The following is an 18,461-nucleotide window of genomic DNA, read 5'->3' as shown; positions in this document are numbered from 1 at the left end:
TATAAGCATACAAATTGATATGAAGAGTGATCAAATCAGTTCATAAAATTAAAACAATGAGAAAACATATGACTTACCATCAACCAGAGTAACTTTGCCATATTTTTTTCCTACTGCTTTGTTAACTGATAATATATGAAAATGCTTCTAAACTATCACTTTTGATCTCTAGTTTGTGCAAACATGACAACTTAAGCAAACATTTATACAAAAATACCATTGGCAAAGTTACTCTGAAAACAAGGGCAACTTTGCCAACTGTGTAGAAACCAGTTAAGTGTGAAACCAAAGATTTTTGAACTATGAAAACACCTTACACATTACTACTAACTCTTTATTGTAAAAATAATTACACTAAAATATTTAAAACATTAAAATTGGAAGGTTTAAAATTCCCAAATTTCAAAACAAGTTCAAAGAAAAGTTTGACGTTTTTGTCAAAAAAAATAAATTTGTCATGGTTTTCATTGTAAAGAAGGTCAATTAGGTATACGATGTCTTGTATATTGAGTTAAGCTTCATCAGGTACACATGAAAAGTAAAAACTTTTCATTCTGTCAGTCATAAAAATATAGGCTATGGCAACTCGAATTCCGTCTCCATAATATTGAGTAAGTTTATCAACAAAATGCATGAAAATACACCTTTTTTCCCAAGAACTTTACCACAACAAACATTCCAAGCTGTTATTATTTAAGAACCATACATACCATCAATCTCCTGGGCCACATTGACATTCATCACTTCATCATGTTTGTATATGGTTGAATCATGCCCATCTTCACCAGTAAGAAACAAGAACAGCAGGAGCGATTAATTCCTGCCCGAGCTCTTCAGTAAGTCTTGCATCTTGCCCAGGTTCTGATTCATATGTGCAATGTACAGAAAACACACAATCAGATTCATCACTGCCGTGATGGTCCTTCCTCTCATTGTTCTTCCTTTTACAAGTCTATCAATCTAATCTGTTATAGAGGTACTCGGAACAGATTAGTTTTTCTCTATCAAGTGTGATTCGCCAAAGGCTTCTCCTAGTGCCACATCAATTTTCTGTCGTCTCTTCTACAGACTCTGGCTGCAATGTGGCATCATCAGAATTTTAATACCTGCGACCTCTCAACTTGGTACTAATACATCTTGGCATCTGAAAAACCTCTAAAAAAAGCCGAAAAATGCACAATTTGCAAAAGTATGCAAGAATTTGGGAAAATGATGAAATTCCTGATTGGCAAAGTTGCCCCCATTTTCACCAAGCTTCTAGGTGCAATATTGCCAAGTTATATTATTAACCCTAAATGCAAGTGATTCTGAAAGGGTATTATGTGCTGTATCATGAAAATAAGTAGTTTTTACTTACTTCTGAACGAATAGGCAGGGCGAAACACACACTTTCACAAACTACCGAAAACTCATATTCTACTAGTAGAAAACAAAAACACTGATAAAGACAATTGGTGAAGCTGAAAATATGTGACAAGGCTACCATTTCTATATCTTCTCTGTGCAATAAAAAGATTGGTGCCTTTATTGGTTGGTTTAAGTTTTAATTTATAATTTAATACTTTACATTTATTTTATTCACTGGCTCAAGCAAACAAAAAAACCCATTTGGTAACAGTTAAAAACATTTCTTTTACATACCAAAATTAAATAATGGAAATAATATAAAAATACCATAATTTATTCACTAGAAGCAAGTTCCTACATATACATATATTTATTACACTGTTACTTTATTACAGAATCTCATGACAAAAAATTTTCTATATTTACATGAATAGAAAAAACTCAACTGCTTTCCAAACGGTTGGCGATTTCTGGAAGATAAGGAAAGCAAAAACATAACACAATTAAAGTATGGTAACATGTTTTAGCATGAAATGCAAAAAAAAAAATATTGAGTGCAATTTATACTTTTTAATCCTAATTTTACATATATATATTTTTTGTTATCCTGTTTTTAATAGTACTCATGATATGGGGGGGGGGGAGAGAAAATCATGCTCCTATAATCAGGGCTGTCTTAATCACGAGCATCATGTGCCCCTGGGTTAAGTGATTTTTCAGAGGTCCTACCTGGCAAATTCTTGAAAATTTCAACCGGTTCTCATTTTTATGAGCCTCCCCTTAAGGGTCCCATGCCTTGCTCGAATGGGCTAATGTGTTAAGACGGCACTGCCTGTATCTGGGTGGGTGACCACAGCTTCGTCCCTGAAGGCCTATTAAATCATGCGGATCGTTTTCACTAGAGAAATGCAAAGCGTTTCGTAAAATTTAACTCTAGCATTGTTCGAGTTTTTCTGTCATTTCGTCAAAAACGAAAATGCTGACAACTCTTACTTCCATTCCCTCATTCATCTGTGGTTTGCCGGCAACTTACAGTTTCTGCAGACAAGAAATAATTCAAGCATGCACATTAGGGCATCACCTACCTAGGGGGTACACAAAACTATGCCTCTCTAGCTTCATTTGTTTATGCATGAAAAATTATGGTAGGATACTTGTACAAGCTTCTAATTGTGAACAAACCTCATATTAATCAACTTACCAAGAACAATTTTTTTTGCAAACTTGGCAGCTTCACTATCTGGTGCTTCATTGAGAAATGATTTGCCTTCATCGCTTGCTTTGCCTAAGAAAATTAAAAGCTAATTTGTAAAATTCACACAAAAAAGAAAATTGAAGGCATTTTAAATCACCCATTAATGTATCAACTTCAAATGTGTGTGTGTGTGTGTCTATCTCTGATATATGCTGTGGACTTACGTGATTAATGTTCTTGTTATGCATCTGATCTACCTCATATAAAAATTGAACAAATATAGATTGATAAACTTACCTATCCTTGGATCTAGAGGCATTTTACCTAAGAAAGGAACAGTCATTTCATAAGCCATCTTTTCAGCACCACCCGTGTTGGGAGCAAATATCTCTGTCTGGAACTGAAATAATAAAAATTCTATATTGATTTTACTATTTTACAGAACATGTTTATACAAATGCGCTTCTTGGAAAGAAAAAAAGTTGATGAAAGAAAAACACACCTTACAGTTGGGGCATACAAAAGCATTCATGTTTTCAACTACTCCAAGAACTGTCAGTCCAACTTTCTTACAGAAACTTATCTCTTTCCGCACATCAAGCAGTGATGTTTCCTAAAAATTGGAATTAAAAATTTGTTTTAAAAAATTCGATATTATGATTTATCAATAATTTATTCAAAGAAATTTTTGATGCAAAGGAGTTTCTTTTCTTCAGTTCTATTTGAAAAGTATAGGAAGATAAGAAAAATAACCAGCAATCAATTCCTAGACAATTCAATCTCTCCTAGACTTCCAAACAGTTTCTGTTTCAAACACCTTGACATATGTTGATAGTTTGCAAACTGAGACATACAAGTATAACCTACCCTCTGTTCAAAGAAGCAATTTTGGATGTTGCTCAAAAAAGTTCACTTAGTTATTAGGCCCAATATTGTAATTTTGATATTAGATTTGACAGTAATATTTGAGTAGATGCAAATTAACAGTTCTTTCATATTAGTGCAAACCAGCAAACCTTAAAGTGGCCTTGGTGAAATTTGAAATAAACGAAACAACCATCAACAAAGAAAATCACAAAAAACAAATGAATAAAAAAAAATATAGAAAACATTAAAAAATAGAAAATATAGTTTGCTTTGTCCCTTGAATATACACACTCTAGTCTGCAATCACTACTGATGTGACTTCAAAAGCATAATCATTTATACTGCTATCACATGAAATCAGTAAAGTAATATTCAAGATCACTGGGAGCTGTCAATTGGCGTTTTTTATTCTACTATTTTACAGATTCCTCGTAATCATGCTACCTTAATAATGCTCATTTGAAAATTAAATGTCTATCTTTGAAATCATTTTCTGATTCTGTCACTTGCTGTATCTGTCTACTGATAATACCAGCAATCGGCACAGTGGTAGTTGGTCTTCTGTAGTTTTCTAACTTTGAGGAGCAAATGAGTACTGGTCTTATCTTCAAAAAAATTTAGCAGCAGTGACTAACTGACTTTTAAAAATTTAAATGCATGCACAAGAATATTCATTATCTGTTTTCGAAGCAAGATGGCAGCACAACACATACCATGCAAGAAACTTGCATACATGCTTTATTAGACTCCACAAAAAAGCATGTTTCTGAACAGCCATCTTTTTGGGGTATTGAATTGCCTCTGCAGCCATGGACTGGGCTGTGTATGTTAAGTACAAGTATATGTATCTGTATGTATCTTATATGTATCTGTCTATTCGCGTCATTTTCCCTTTTAGATGAATTTGTAGTTTCCATCTCCTTTCATGCAGCAGCAAAACTAAAGATGGCATACATAATGCTCTGCATTCGTACAACTGTGAAAATTTAACAGTGACCTGACACCTTTTATAACACTTGAATCGTGTTTGTTTTCCAATGCAATCATTTCATCATTAATGATAGTTGCAAAATTTGTCTGTTGAATCAAAGATTTGCAGTCAAAAAAATGTTTCGTATATTATCCTAGACAAGAAAACTGACATGAACTTAAAAAAGAGCAATTACCTGAGGTGTTGTGATTACAACTGCACCTTTCACATTAGTACCCTTCAGATATTGGACCACAGCCAAATGTTCATCAGAAGTTCCAGGAGGGGTATCAATGATAAGATAATCTAGATCACCCCAGTCAACATCCTTTAAAAATTGTTTAATGAGACCTGAAAAAAGATGGAAGTGAAATATTCATATGAGACAGGAACAAAATATTTTAAACTATTTACTTTTTATTTGTAAGATTTCAAGTTTTCTTACTAGTCTGGAGTCCTTTCTGTTTCCAGATACAATACACTTGAACCTTGTTAAGACGAACTTGCTTAATATGAATTTTTGCTCAATTAAATGTCATTCACACATGACACAGTTGAATATTTTCCCAATAAAAATATCTGGCGACTTACATATATGATAACTGAAAAAAAGTCTAACTTCTGCTGTGGGTCATTTCATTTACTAAAATTATTTAACTTTCATGTAGGCCAAAGACAGATAAATTTTCCCTTATGATAAATATTCAAGCAAAACTGTGTTATGTTTTACATGCAATTCTGTGGATGTCAAATTGATTTTATATATAGAAACTATTTCAAACATCAAGAGTTTCAACAGAATTGATACTGTATCTTGATTCCATATTTTTTTTAAATAAATGAATAAAAAAAATTAATGTATATGATGGGGTTAATATAGATGAAATAGGTTTAGAAAAATTGAAATTATTGGTGAGAAACTACACATTAATCTTTTCTTTCTCTTACCAACTTGTAGTCACATTATCACAATGCAATTTACTGATGTATAAGAGAATATAATTATTTTCTCTAATGAAAGTACTTCTAGAATAACACACACACACACATTCACATCTGAGCACTATTTATATCATAGTCTTCCAAACTTTTTGTTCCATTGCCCCCTTCTGTAGAAAATGTTTATTCTCATCGCCCCCAACTCAAGTCAGCCCATAGGATCCTATATTAAACTCATAGCTTCAACCGCACCCTTGGAACATTCCCATGGAATGTTGCCTACTTTGTGAACCCCCAATCTATATTATTTAAGTTGAGCTCCACTACTACTTTTTTCTTCAGTTTTTTTTCTTTAGGGGAGAAGTGTTTATCTTATCTTAGTTTAGGAATATAGAGAAAGGAATAGTCAATTTATACTATATATATAGTCAATAGTCAATGATATACCATTTTTCTTTGGACCTCTCCAGATGACTGCTTCTTTTGGAGAAGGAAGAAGAAACCCAATAGACATTATTCCTAAATTTTCTTCAACAAACTAAAAATATAAAATTGAAATGTGGGGAAAACAATACATTAAAAAATATATTTGATAAATCTGATAATATGAAAAAAAATGTAAATACACACTACATTAGTTAGAAGCTAAGATTCATGAAAGTTTATCTATATATATAAAATTGGTTTTCTGTGTGTCTGTGTATATATGTTCAATCAAAATCAAAATGTTCAATACAAATCTACAATTTTAGAATGACAATCACCAAATTTTACATATATACCAAATGGGATCCGACTTGAACGTTAGGCTACTTTAAACGTTCGTCACAGCAGGGTAAATGCCAGAAATGGGCGAAAAACTGTCAAGCAGACTAGATAGATAACAAAAAAAACACTGGACTCGGATGTTTCTTTTGTGAGCTCTTTATATTCTTATAATAGATTGTGGAAAATTTCATGTCCACATGTCACAGTTACTGCAGGGGACACAGTTGGAGAAACAGTTGTTCCGGTTGTAGCCGTTCACTCCCATTGTTGACCAAAACTCGGTTTCCCAAATCCACAGTGAGTTGGAATCTTTTGAGAAAATTGGCGCCAATTATTGGTCGAGATACATCAGCAATGGTAAAGACCCATAAAAAAGTTTTTGCTAATCTGAGACTTACTTTTATTATTTTCTTTCAGTATGTTTTTATTGTAGAACCGTTTGCAGCAGTAAGCGTGAGTAGTGACTGTGGTTTATTTCTATCAGCTGCCGAAGGGAGTATTGCGGGTGTTGGATCCGAATTCATGGTGATACCAGCAGAGATCGTTTCGAAACCTCATGGAGTTTGCACCTTCATGGCGGTTTCGATTGGGAGGACGTTGAGGGTTTCCACATTGTTCCCAAGATCGGCGTAGCACGTCAATTTGCAATGTCAATGTCTCTATTTTTTCTGTCAGCTGGTGCACGTCAAGTTATTGTGGGTGGTCGAGATTTGGTGAAATATTCTGTACTTCTGCCTTCCCGCTGAAGCTGATGATCGTCCAGCAGAAGGTTGATGATCGTCCAGCTTGATTTCATACATAAAAATTTGTAAGAGTCGCTCATCTGGTTCAGCAAATTCAGCTTGGAGGTGTCTTTTTTAGTGTGTCATACATGTTTGCTGCCAGTGGATTCATGATGAAGTCACTCATATGTGCCAAAACACTCTTATCCATGGCTACAATGGCTGTGTGGTATTTAGTGGCATCAGAGGTAATTCCACTCGCCAGAAACTGAGAATCCAATTGTTTGAACCATACATGTGGTTGTTTGGCCCAAAACAGTGGGGCTTTGACAGCGACCCGTAACATTGCCGGTGGTTGCTCAGGTGGATTGGACATCGTTGGTTGCTCCGACGGATTGGACATCATTAGTTGCCGGGTCACAAACTGTTGCTTCACAAAACAACAAAATGGATAACAAGAAATTTATTCATACAAAGGTGGTACAACCTTGTGGAGTGCAAGAAGCAAGACTAATGAATTCTTTTCTTCCTCCCCGAAAGCGCATGATTTTTCTTAACGATCGCAGTGCCACAATACCATCAACAGGGTTTGAACCTGGATCCTCAGGATGAGAGTCCAGCATGATGCCCCCCCCTCACCCACGACAACACAGCAGCAACTGTTATCAACTGATCTACAGAGAAACAAAGCAAATTATCGCCAAAGTATCATACAGATGAATATATACATGACTTGTTTCTACACAAAAATTATATTGGTAGCAGACTTTCTCAAAAAAGAAGCATTTCAAAAAATAGATTGACCAGCTATATTTTTGACTGAAACCCTATATAAAACATCTGAGACCAATTGTAGTTGCCAGTAGACAAACATGGCAGCACCGACATTCCCGGAACTAATCATGAGTTACAACAAAAACACTTCAACAGGAATCAGAGAAATACTATGTTTTTGATTGGCTAAATAAATGCAATGTCTATACCACTCCTGTGTATTCCTCAATGATATAACACATTGCACTATATTAACATTTCAATTTTTATGCGCAAAGAAGCTTTTTTTCTGTAAAATTCATGCTTTTTTGTTTTACTTTTTCAATGATGCCATACTTGCGTAGTGTTTGCAACTCTATTGTATATCAAGGAAACATTTTATTTTCTGGATATTATGCTGAGGTGAACTCGGAAAGAAAAGTCATCTTGTCTTCGCCGGGACAAGATACCTAGTATTGTATGTTCTCATAAAATTTATATTCTCTCCTATATTTTTTTCAAATATGTGTTTCTGTAATAATTTATGTTTATGCATGCAATTTTGTAAGTTTTTTGTTTTTTCCTTCAGAATAATTTTCAAGTGTGAAAATATTTGATACAAGAATGAAAAAACAAATTACACATTAACAAGCAAGTAATTTGGTCTTAAAATTAATGGTAAAAATTAGAGCAAATAAAAAAAAAATTGGTGCACTATAGAACAAACATATAAAGGGTCTTACAACAGGTGACCAGCCAGAACCACTCAAATGAACCTGGAAAAAAAGAGTAAAATAAATTGATTGTGTATCTGTCCTGTTCTCAATATATGTCTAAATGTTTTGATCAACCTTTTCCAAATTATATTTGGTTATGAATTCTAAAGTTCTTCATACAAAAGTCTTCTATCACAAATTTTCCTACTAAATTATGCTTTTACTTAAACTATGACATACTGGTTTAAAAAAAAAAATGCACGATGGTGAAATAATTACAGCAATAAAATTCATGTAAGTTACAACAGATAGCAAAACACATATACACATGATTTTTTATGGGCTTTTATACCAAAGTATTAAAATACCAAAACCCAAACTGCTTGATAAATTTTGTATTTTTCATGTGAATACTGAAACTGATAATGGAAATATAAAATTATTTTAATGATGAATCAACCTTGACATTTTGAGTAAAGTTGTAATCAAAAAAAAAACATGATGGAATGATATAATACATTGGTGAAGACATTCTACTGAAATTTTGCATTATCCAAAAGAGCAATTTACTTGAATGAGATGCTATTTTTATTATTTGTTTTGAGATTTAATCATCTCTGTCACACCATGGCCATCCACACGAGAGGGCTTATTAGAACAGAACCTACAGTTTATGGCCAATTCTGAATTCAATGTTTTTCTTTCATGCCTCTAATCAAGAAGTTGGTGCACTGACTGCTGAGTCAAAGGATTCCCTGTGGTAGAAAGTGCTGTGTAGTCGTAGTCGCATTGGCGCAGTTCTGTTATAACTCAACATTATATTATATACTGTCAGGAAAGATTCCGATAAAGACAAAAGTGGGTATTGAACTCAGTAAATCTCTGGACATCTTTTGCTACAGCATAGGCAAACGTTTCATTGACCTGGGCTACCTCTTAATTCTATAAAATTGTGTAAGAGGTTTTAACAAGGAGGGCATATAGAGACCAAACACTTAAGATTATACTGACTAAGAAAACAGCACATACAGGAAAATATGAAAACAAGGGCTACTACTACTATTGCATTATCTTTTTTTTTTTGTTCCTACGCAATTACGTATCAGATGTTGCTGTTCAAATGGCGCCCTGAACATCTACAGCCATCTATTGACCTCCTTCACCAAACACCAACTCTGGCCATATCACTAAATTGTAATTTACTGCCTGTCTTAATGAGTTTGGTTGGAAATTAAGGACCATCTACCGGTGGTCGTCTCAAGCTTGTCAGGGAAAATATCTTATCTGAAGGCTTCCCCAGGTTTTGAACCTGGGACCGTGAAAGCAACCTTCACTGCAGTTAATGAGAGCATCTTACCACCATGCCACTCTGGCGTCATCTATTGACATGGTACAATCACACTAACATGACTGCTTATTCACAAGATTTACAGCTGCTCTAATCCCCTTTTTGGATCAACACATTTAATGAATGAATATAAAAATGTGAATTACAATGTATAAATATAATATTTTCAGCTCAAGGAACTCACTTGTTCATTTTCCACACCAAATATTTTTGGCATTGAAGGTCCACATATATCAATATCCATCACTCCAACCTGCAATGGCATACCTCAGAAATATACATGAATTCTAATATGAATAAAAAATATACCATGTGTGATAGCAATAACATATATTTTTTAAATAAAAGCAATTGAATTGAATAAATAAAATTAAACCAAGTTATTTATTTTTCCTTGAGAAAATTCTTCACATTTTCCCTTTTAAAAGCCAAGTCGTAGTGATGCCAGTGAATGTATCATTCTTCAATTACAGTGTGTGAACTTAATTGAATGAAAGTAAAACAGTGGAACCTCGTTTATATATCACTCAGTTATATGACTTTTACATATTATTCAGTTATACATGAATTCAAAAATCTGAGGAAAGTTGGGAAAGAAGCATTGTCCGTTATTTTTGTGCTAACAGACTTGCTTGTTCTTTCACAACTTCAGATTTTTTAATTCAAATATCTATGCGCATATTGCACTTAGAAACATGAAATGTTTTTGTTGGCATCAGGTCAAGACAACTTGTTAATTGGGTTATTGGGCACAGGTTTCCATATAAAAGGTTAATTATTTTTATTTTAATAATTATACAATCAGTCAAATCACGATCCTGCATCACCCTGGTCCTCACTTGGTTAATGACAATCTTATTTCTGGATGTTAAGGGTCTACCAGAATGTGCTTCACTCTCCACTGATGTGCAGCCATCTTTGAAACTGTTGTACCACTCCTGTATATCTATCTGTGTGGTGACCACTGCTTCATCCCTGAAGACCTGTTGAATCGCGCTGATCGTTTCCACTTATACAATATGAAGCTTCAGTTGCAAATGGTTCCTATGCATTTTTATGTTAAATAATTCATTTATTCATTGAAAAACTTCAATTATTTGACGTTTTCACTTTGACTCGAACTCTGATTTAAAAAAAACCACATAATTTATATCCATTAAATGCACAAAATTTTTGTATCCAGTGAAAATACATTGCATCAGAGGTTCTTCTTGCATATTCTCACAGCAAAAGTCATAAATTTTAAAGTGATTGCTGATGTACACAAAAATATCCAGTGAGCTGGCTGATGACCATTTAGAGTGGACACTTAAGGGATTTGTTTATTCCTTGTTTTTGAGAATACACAGACATGGATAGCCCTAAAGAATCTGGTTTCAAATGTTTTAATGGTCATATAAGACCTTTCAGAATTTTTTTCTCCCAATGTTTTCAGCGTTATTCCCAGAGGATAAGAAAGTCTATTGTAAGCATTTAGAGGGTAAAGATCTGCTGATAAGAGACATATATATGGTACACATGCATAGTAAGTTCTTTTGATCATTTCCTGCAAATTTTTTTTTTTCATTGTAGTACTTTGCTTGCTGGCTGTATCAAATCTGCCATTCATAATATTGTGCAAACAAAAAGTGCTTTCTCTTAAAAAAGAAGATAAAATATAAAAACTTACAAACGACAATTAATGCCAGCCTCTCTCTGAGAAAAGTCATGTTCAGACCAAAAAAAATGTAGAGTAATTATCAAAAAATAATAAATGAACTTGGTAAACAACCAAGAATGTTAGCATAACAGGATTTCGTATTACAGGTGTAACATTGCAATAGTGTGCTTGTATGACAGATTTTCCTCACTGGTAATTACTGGCCAAAGCAAGGTCAGTGATAAATTGTGGGTGCTATATAAGAGTGTGACTGAGTATGTACAGTATATATATATATATTATGGCAAATGTGATAAATTTATTGATTCATAACCGCCAGTTATTATGAATAATCCCAGACCACTTTGGTAAGTTCAATAAATTCTGCAAATTTATCACATTATTGGTGATTATCAATTACTCAACGTAATTTTGTAATAATGTAAATTTTCAAAATAACGTAAATTTTGATGAAACTTCAGTTTAGGATCATGGATTTGATTGGTGATGTCGATTATGTTTAAAAATGTGATTAAAGATAACATTATATATATATATATATATATAAATAAAAGATTGATAATAATGATAATCCTCATAATGCTTTTTTTATTTTATTCAATTTTTATGGCAAAATATGTGTAGTACAGCCACACATATGGGAGGAACTTATGAGCAGTTGAATTTAAGTGATATTTTCACATGATTTATTTCATATTTATCATACTTACTAACACATCACCATTAGGAATTATGCATATAAAAAAATGAAGAAAATTTATCAAATTTAATGAGATGATAGGTGATTATGCATAAAAACAGGCATTTATGGATAGTCACTGATTTACCACATTTACAATAACACATATATAATATAGATAATCAGATTTTCAGTATTCATTGTAATGTGCTATTTTTAAAAAAATAAAAATATCATTTATCAAGAAATTCCAGATCAGGACAGCACAGTGGCTTGATTAGGCCTACTAGAAATAAAAAATTAAACTGCAAACACACACCAAGTAAATTTCTCCCAAAAGAACAAATGCTCACATTTTTTGAAGGATTCTCTGCAAATGCATATGCTAATATGGAAGTGAAAGAGCTCTTGCCAACACCACCTTTACCAGAGAGAACAAGAACAATGTTCTTGACTGATTGCAACTTTTCTTTGATAATTTCAAGATCTATTGAAAAAAGAATTCGAAAAGAGATTTGAGTAGCAAATCGATGAACATAAATTAAAGAATTAACATGGAAAAAAGAATTAATGCAACAAACAATGGGGAATAGGAAAATACAAGAGATAGCCACCCCAATCTCTTGATACACAATGGGTGCTGTTTCCAGGAGAAATATATAGCTTGTTGACAGGAAATCCCACTTCAGCCATCAGATCAGTGAGTTATCAAATCTTAACTCCATGGGAAAAGATACACGTGTCATGGCTATATTGGTCAGTGGACAGATTCAATATACAATACACAGTGAAATACCTGTACAACTATACCCAAGGGACTGGAGAAACATACATAGATAGAATATATTAACACTGTATATATATATATACAGGTAATAAGGCATATGGTATTTTAATGGGGGACCATTGATTCTAGAGGCATACTTCCACTTAGAAAAAGTATCCAAATAACGTGTAGTACTCAGATATGTCATTCATATTTGAAGGGATTGTATAGTTATTGCAATAAAAATTTTAAATTTTTATATGGACACCTTGTGCTCAAAAACCCAATGACAAAGTTGTGGCTCTGTCTTTTTTGATGCCAAAAAAAAAAAAAAATTCCACGTTTCTAAGTGAATTATTAACTGAGATATTTGAATTTGAAAAAGAGAAAAGTTGCTTAGAAAAAACAGCATTAAATGAGGGTAAAATAGTTTATTAGTACTTAGTGCTGTTTTTTCCAAACTTTTCTGTATTTTTCCAAACTTATCTGCACTTAGAAATGTGGATTTTTTTTGTTGGCATCAGGAGTGATAGAGCAACAACTTTGTAATTGGGTTCTTGAGCACAGGGTGTCTGTATGAAAAGTCAACATTTTTATTTCAATAATTATACAACCCCTCGCAATATGAATGCAGGACTCAAACTCAAAAAATTAGAACAAATAGGGTGGGATACCCCTTTACACAACATAATTGCAGCATAATAAAAAAAAATCTTTCAAACTTTCTCTAAGTTTTTTTTAAATTAAAAAAATTCATAACACTATTTTAGTATCCTATACGATTGACTCGAGCCAAAGCAAAATGACAGAAATGTCATGGTAACAAAAACCATTTTTGGCTAAAACAGCATACTGGCAACCACAGATAATTCTTTTCTGGCTCTCCTCACAAAATATATATTACATTCTTTTTTGGAGTCTTCGGCAGTCCAGTGTGTTAACTGTGATAATGCACAGAGTATTATAAAGACATGTAAGTTTTTTAAGAATGACCATTGCTCTTTCGAGACCATTTCAAAAACACTGCAAATTGTCAAGGTGAACTAAGTGGTTTTACTGCATTGCCCATCATTTTTTTAAAGGGATTTGTTCATATTTTACTATTCAATGTCAGACTAATCATTTTGACAAATGAAGCATTTTCATTTCTAGCTCTTTATTGAGCATTATAAATATTGTTCATGCCTCTGCATGCTCTAAAAAGAAGACAATTGAATGCTATTGGGTAGCATCAGAATTACCAAACCTAGAATAGGCTGATGTATTCAGCCTATTCTAGGTCATACGCAAAATATCCACCATAATTTTGAATGATGAATGTTAGTTACTGTCCACGATTATAAAGTAGTAAATACAAAATTATTTTTTCCATCCAGACAGAAGTTTTTAATGACTACTCTACTTGTTGAACCCTCAAACTAAGCAAATTAATACACTAAGAAAAATGAATAAACCAAATGAGTTACAACCAACCATAGCATTTGGTGAGAAAGGAGGACAAAAGTAGCATAAAATTTTATTGAAAAGTAAGACGAGTGAGAGCCTATCTGAGTTCTGCATGTTATTTGGATAACTTTTCTAATTGGAAATATGCCTCTAGAATCAATGGCTCACCAGTAAAATGTCATATGATTTGTTACCTATGCACCTTTTATATATGAGTGATTATCACAAAATTGGCATAAATTGTGTCCCGAGCAGTTTACATTCAATATATTTGACGCAGAAGTTTTTTCTTTACATCAATTTATATTTATGTTTCTAAGAAGTTGCCAATCTATTTATAATTTTTTTTATCAGTCGATTTTTCAAATTTGCTTGAACAAATTTTCATTTCAAGGAAAGGTCCTACAGGCTGTCCATAGCTAATTTTTCAAATTTTAAAATAACTTTATATCTTAAATAACAAAAAAAAGTTTTTTTCAATAATATCTGTTTTAGAACCAGCATACTTTCATATTTGATCTTCTTTTATAATTTTAAATGTTTTTTATCAATAGTTTATAGCCAAATGAAAATTCCCCCCAGCTTTTCTCTCCATTTGTGGCATTTAGGAAACATTGGTCCTACAACACCAGTTGCCACATATCAAATTTTGTATTGAGAAGGTTATATATAAAAGAATGTAGCCATCACTTGAACTTCCTTTTAAATCAATTATAATTGCATATTACTTCACAAATTAGATTTATACAGGGAAAAGAGGCAGTGCTTTTATTAAATATCATTCTCCTGCCTACTTTTTTTTGTGAGAAATTTATAATTTAAAATTATTATTTTATCTCACATTTCAGTCAAGAGACCTCTATTATTTCTGAAAAGCACATATTTTCACCATGCTTAGCTTTGATCAGTGATGCAAAAAATTAAAAAATTTATTTCTCGTCTGGCATTAGGTACCAGAAGGAAGATTTGATCATAAGTTGGAAGTGGGAGGGGATAAATAAAATCCAAATTTCTTGGTTGCAATATCAAGCTGCAGTAATGTATATCTAAAGATTTTGCTTTGAGAATGCAACTCATTCTCTAGCAAAACAAAAACAAATTATTATGAGTACCAGTGTCCAAACTGAAAATAAAATACCAAAATATATGGAACATGTTGCAAGTGTCAAGCATGAATATCAAGTTAAATGTCGAAATATGCAAAATGCCACAAGTGGGGGGGGGGGGGTTGTCACCTTTCTTAAGAGACAAATTATATGGGAATAATAGGTATGTGCGAAATGCTGGACCATTCAATGAACCCACACAATAAATCGGCCCTACTGACCCATCATTATACACCTTACTGTGGGCTGGAACTCAGTGAACCTTCTTTTGGGGGTTCTATGCATGAATGTCTCACTGTCATGGTTCCCCAGGCAAAATTCTGGGGTGCCCCTTTATGTAATTGAAACAGCATCCCACCCAAAACAGCTTATACATATTTACACTCAAAAATTATATTACCACATGTGACCATGAAGGGCCTCTATAAGCACCCCAAGCCCTGCCCACACAGGTTTAGATGGCTCCTGCTTCATGGACAGCTCTACTGGATTCTGAAAGTTTAGTCACATGTTTTTCCCCCAACATATTACACTTGAAAACTTGACTTCTTCATATCTCTCTGGGGGGGCCCACTTCACCACTTGTCATGACTCCCTTTTCATCTGTGATCCCCTTAGAATATCCCAGGACGTCAAGGGGGCCATATGGCCACAGGTTGAAAAACATTGGTGTAGACTATATCATAGCATATCTATTTGGTATACAATTTTGCAAGCAACTAATTAGATAGTGTTTCAGATTTACACTCATGTCCATAAATTAAGGATAATGCTAGCTCCGGCAAATAAAGGCTCAGAAACAAAACAAACGCTACTTATTCATAAAGCCCATTTATTAAACAAAAGATGAAGAACAAAAACGATGGTGTATGTATGATATCATTTATAAAAACTACGATTTTTGCTCCTTGGAGCAATTGTAAAAAATATCTCCTTTACAAAAACTTACTATTACATGGTTAGTATGATGGTTAATACATTGTATGTCTCGGGGGGGGGGGACCTGTACTGTAACGTCTACTGACATTTCCGTTATCTTGGAATCGTTGCCAAAGCCTAGAGATGACACTTTGGGCAATTCCAAGTTTCTCGGATACTTCCATCTGAGTACACCCACATTCCAGGCGGCGGATAATTCTACCACGTACAAAATCATCCACATGCGTCCTCTGTGTCATAACTATTTGCTTAAGGCACTGAGCGCCTTACAGAACTCTTGTGAACAATTTTACTTCTTTGCCACCATTCCTTATATACCCCCCCCCCTCTTACACTCTCGTCATTGTGACGTACTATCGGCATCATCTGGTGGCTTCCTGAAATTTGCCTATCATTCTTGCAGATGTGTGTGATAATTCTACAGGTGAAATTTTTACTTTAGATTTCGATTTCTGTCTGATTTTGAATTATCCTTAATTTATGGACATGAGTGTACATGCAGGCATTGGTATTAATATTGATAGTGATGACTAGTGGAATACTGAATAAGCAACAACTTTTTGAACAAGTTATTGAAAATTCTTGAAATAAATCCCTGATCAAAAGATTGAGAGGTTTTCCCCTCCTATGGGATTGATTGAGTTTTACTTTCATTTAGTTGCTAAGTTTCTACTGTTTTTATGTTTTCAGTGGTAAAAAAATATACAATTACTTCACATTACTTCTAAAACGAATAGGTAATTCAACTAAAATATAAATAATTCAAACACTTAATTTACCTGGATCAGCTTCTTGAGGCTTTCCTGAAGCACATATCTTTTGATTTGGGCATCCTTCGCAAGCTCCAGACTTTCCAGCATCTTGACTATCAGTTCCAGGACAATCTGAAACAAACAATGGAAAAATTTTCAGATTATTCTGAATAACAAAAGCATAATATATATGTATAAGTAGAAAGTCTGGTCTATTTTATTTCATTAAGTAGGCACAATGAATATGCACTAGTGAGTGTAGCTTCATATTATCCAATGAGTATTCTTTACTCAATTACTTATGTTGTGCCAGATTTTAGAGCATTTGACTTAAAATGTGGAAGTAGTTAACTCGTGTAAACAGACCTTAACTTGGGTCGGAAAATTTTAGGATAGAGCACCATGATCTTGACGGTTGTAATTCACCTAGACTGTGGCTCTTTAGCCTATAATCCTCTAACCTTGACATTGTCTGTGAGCACCGCATTCTTTCATTAAATTAACGTAACTTAAAACCCATTTACATGCGTTAAGTGAGATTTAGTAGTTAACTAAATTTTAAGTTTTCAAGTACTTTAAAATGAATGCAGACGTTACGAGCCATTACACTGTGTTAAGTTGTAGTATGATTAAATTGAGAAGTAAATAAGTCAGATAGTATTTTTTCAGTTAAGTGGACTTATTCATGTGCCAGTGGGTCTCCTATAAAAGTTATCCAATGAGCATTTACTAAATCCACTTAATGTGTGTACACTTTTTTGAGAACTTGACAACTTAAAATTTAGTTAACTACTAAATCACTATATAACACGTGTAAACGTGCATATTCAGTTTGTGCATAAGCATATGCAATGGGGAGGGAGGGGGTTGCTTTAACCCCCCCCCCCCGTTCAGTTTGTGCATACTAAACCTATTCCTATTCATTTTTTGCCGGGTCCTTAGAGATTGCTTCAGATTTAAAATTCAGCATGCACCAAGTTTTGATTTTTTTACATGTCAATTCTCGAAACCGAAAATTGGTGCCACTCAATGTAGCTGTTAAGTGAAATATGTTTTTAACAAAAACATAACGTTAATTCGCAAGTCAATGCATTGTTTGGGAGAATTCAAATCACACTCATTGAGCATTACCTTTAAGCAACATTGAAAACATTGAAAAATCAAAAGTTTACTATTCAACCAAATCAAAAGCGCATTATATTTTTTAAAAACTACAAATCATACAAATAAAAACGAAATTGTACGAACTCGAAGGGGTATTCTCCATTTTTTTAATTTTCCGATTCACGTGTGCGACTATTTATTTTTAACAAAAATATGAATGTGCAGTAACTCATCGCGCATATTTTTGTTTACAAATGTGACTTGACTTGACGTTATTTATCAAGGTTGTGAGATCCACAATGACCATATAAAACTTTCTTTATAAATCTCTCATTACTGTTTCATGTTCTTTTTTGTGAAATCATATTTTTCAGATGTCCTGTC

At 33.4% G+C, this 18,461-nt stretch overlaps 1 protein-coding gene across 1 annotated transcript; it reads right to left on the bottom strand.

Moving 5' to 3' along the window:
* Positions 1–1,662: 1,662 nt before the first annotated feature.
* LOC149083011 (cytosolic Fe-S cluster assembly factor NUBP1 homolog) lies at positions 1,663–18,343 on the bottom strand. Its single transcript, XM_089236066.1, has 11 exons — positions 18,222–18,343; positions 17,001–17,105; positions 12,318–12,451; positions 9,810–9,878; positions 8,305–8,337; positions 5,766–5,856; positions 4,576–4,730; positions 3,045–3,155; positions 2,840–2,942; positions 2,549–2,632; positions 1,663–1,817 (listed from the first exon to the last, which is right to left on the bottom strand). The coding sequence occupies exons 1-11, from the start codon at positions 18,238–18,240 to the stop codon at positions 1,789–1,791; spliced, it is 933 nt and encodes a 310-aa protein (XP_089092192.1). The 5' UTR covers positions 18,241–18,343; the 3' UTR covers positions 1,663–1,788.
* Between the last annotated feature and the right edge of the window lie 118 nt (positions 18,344–18,461).

Source organism: Pholcus phalangioides, unplaced genomic scaffold (genome assembly GCF_987345545.1).
Source record: "Pholcus phalangioides strain wild (caught in Gottingen) unplaced genomic scaffold, Ppha-v1.0 ptg000009l_1, whole genome shotgun sequence".
NCBI classification, from domain to species: Eukaryota; Metazoa; Arthropoda; class Arachnida; order Araneae; family Pholcidae; genus Pholcus; species Pholcus phalangioides.
The sequence above is the reverse complement of the archived record's forward strand: the minus strand, read 5'-3'. Positions and strand labels throughout refer to the sequence as shown.

Bases quoted from the DNA above. Each gene is read 5' to 3' on its own strand.
- LOC149083011 (XM_089236066.1), bottom strand. The intron at 3,156-4,575 runs GTAATTGCTCTT...TCCAATTTTTAG, and splicing joins TTGTAATCACAACACCTCAG to GAAACATCACTGCTTGATGT. The intron at 1,818-2,548 runs GTAAGTTGATTA...CTTATCTTCCAG, and splicing joins TGCAAAAAAAATTGTTCTTG to AAATCGCCAACCGTTTGGAA.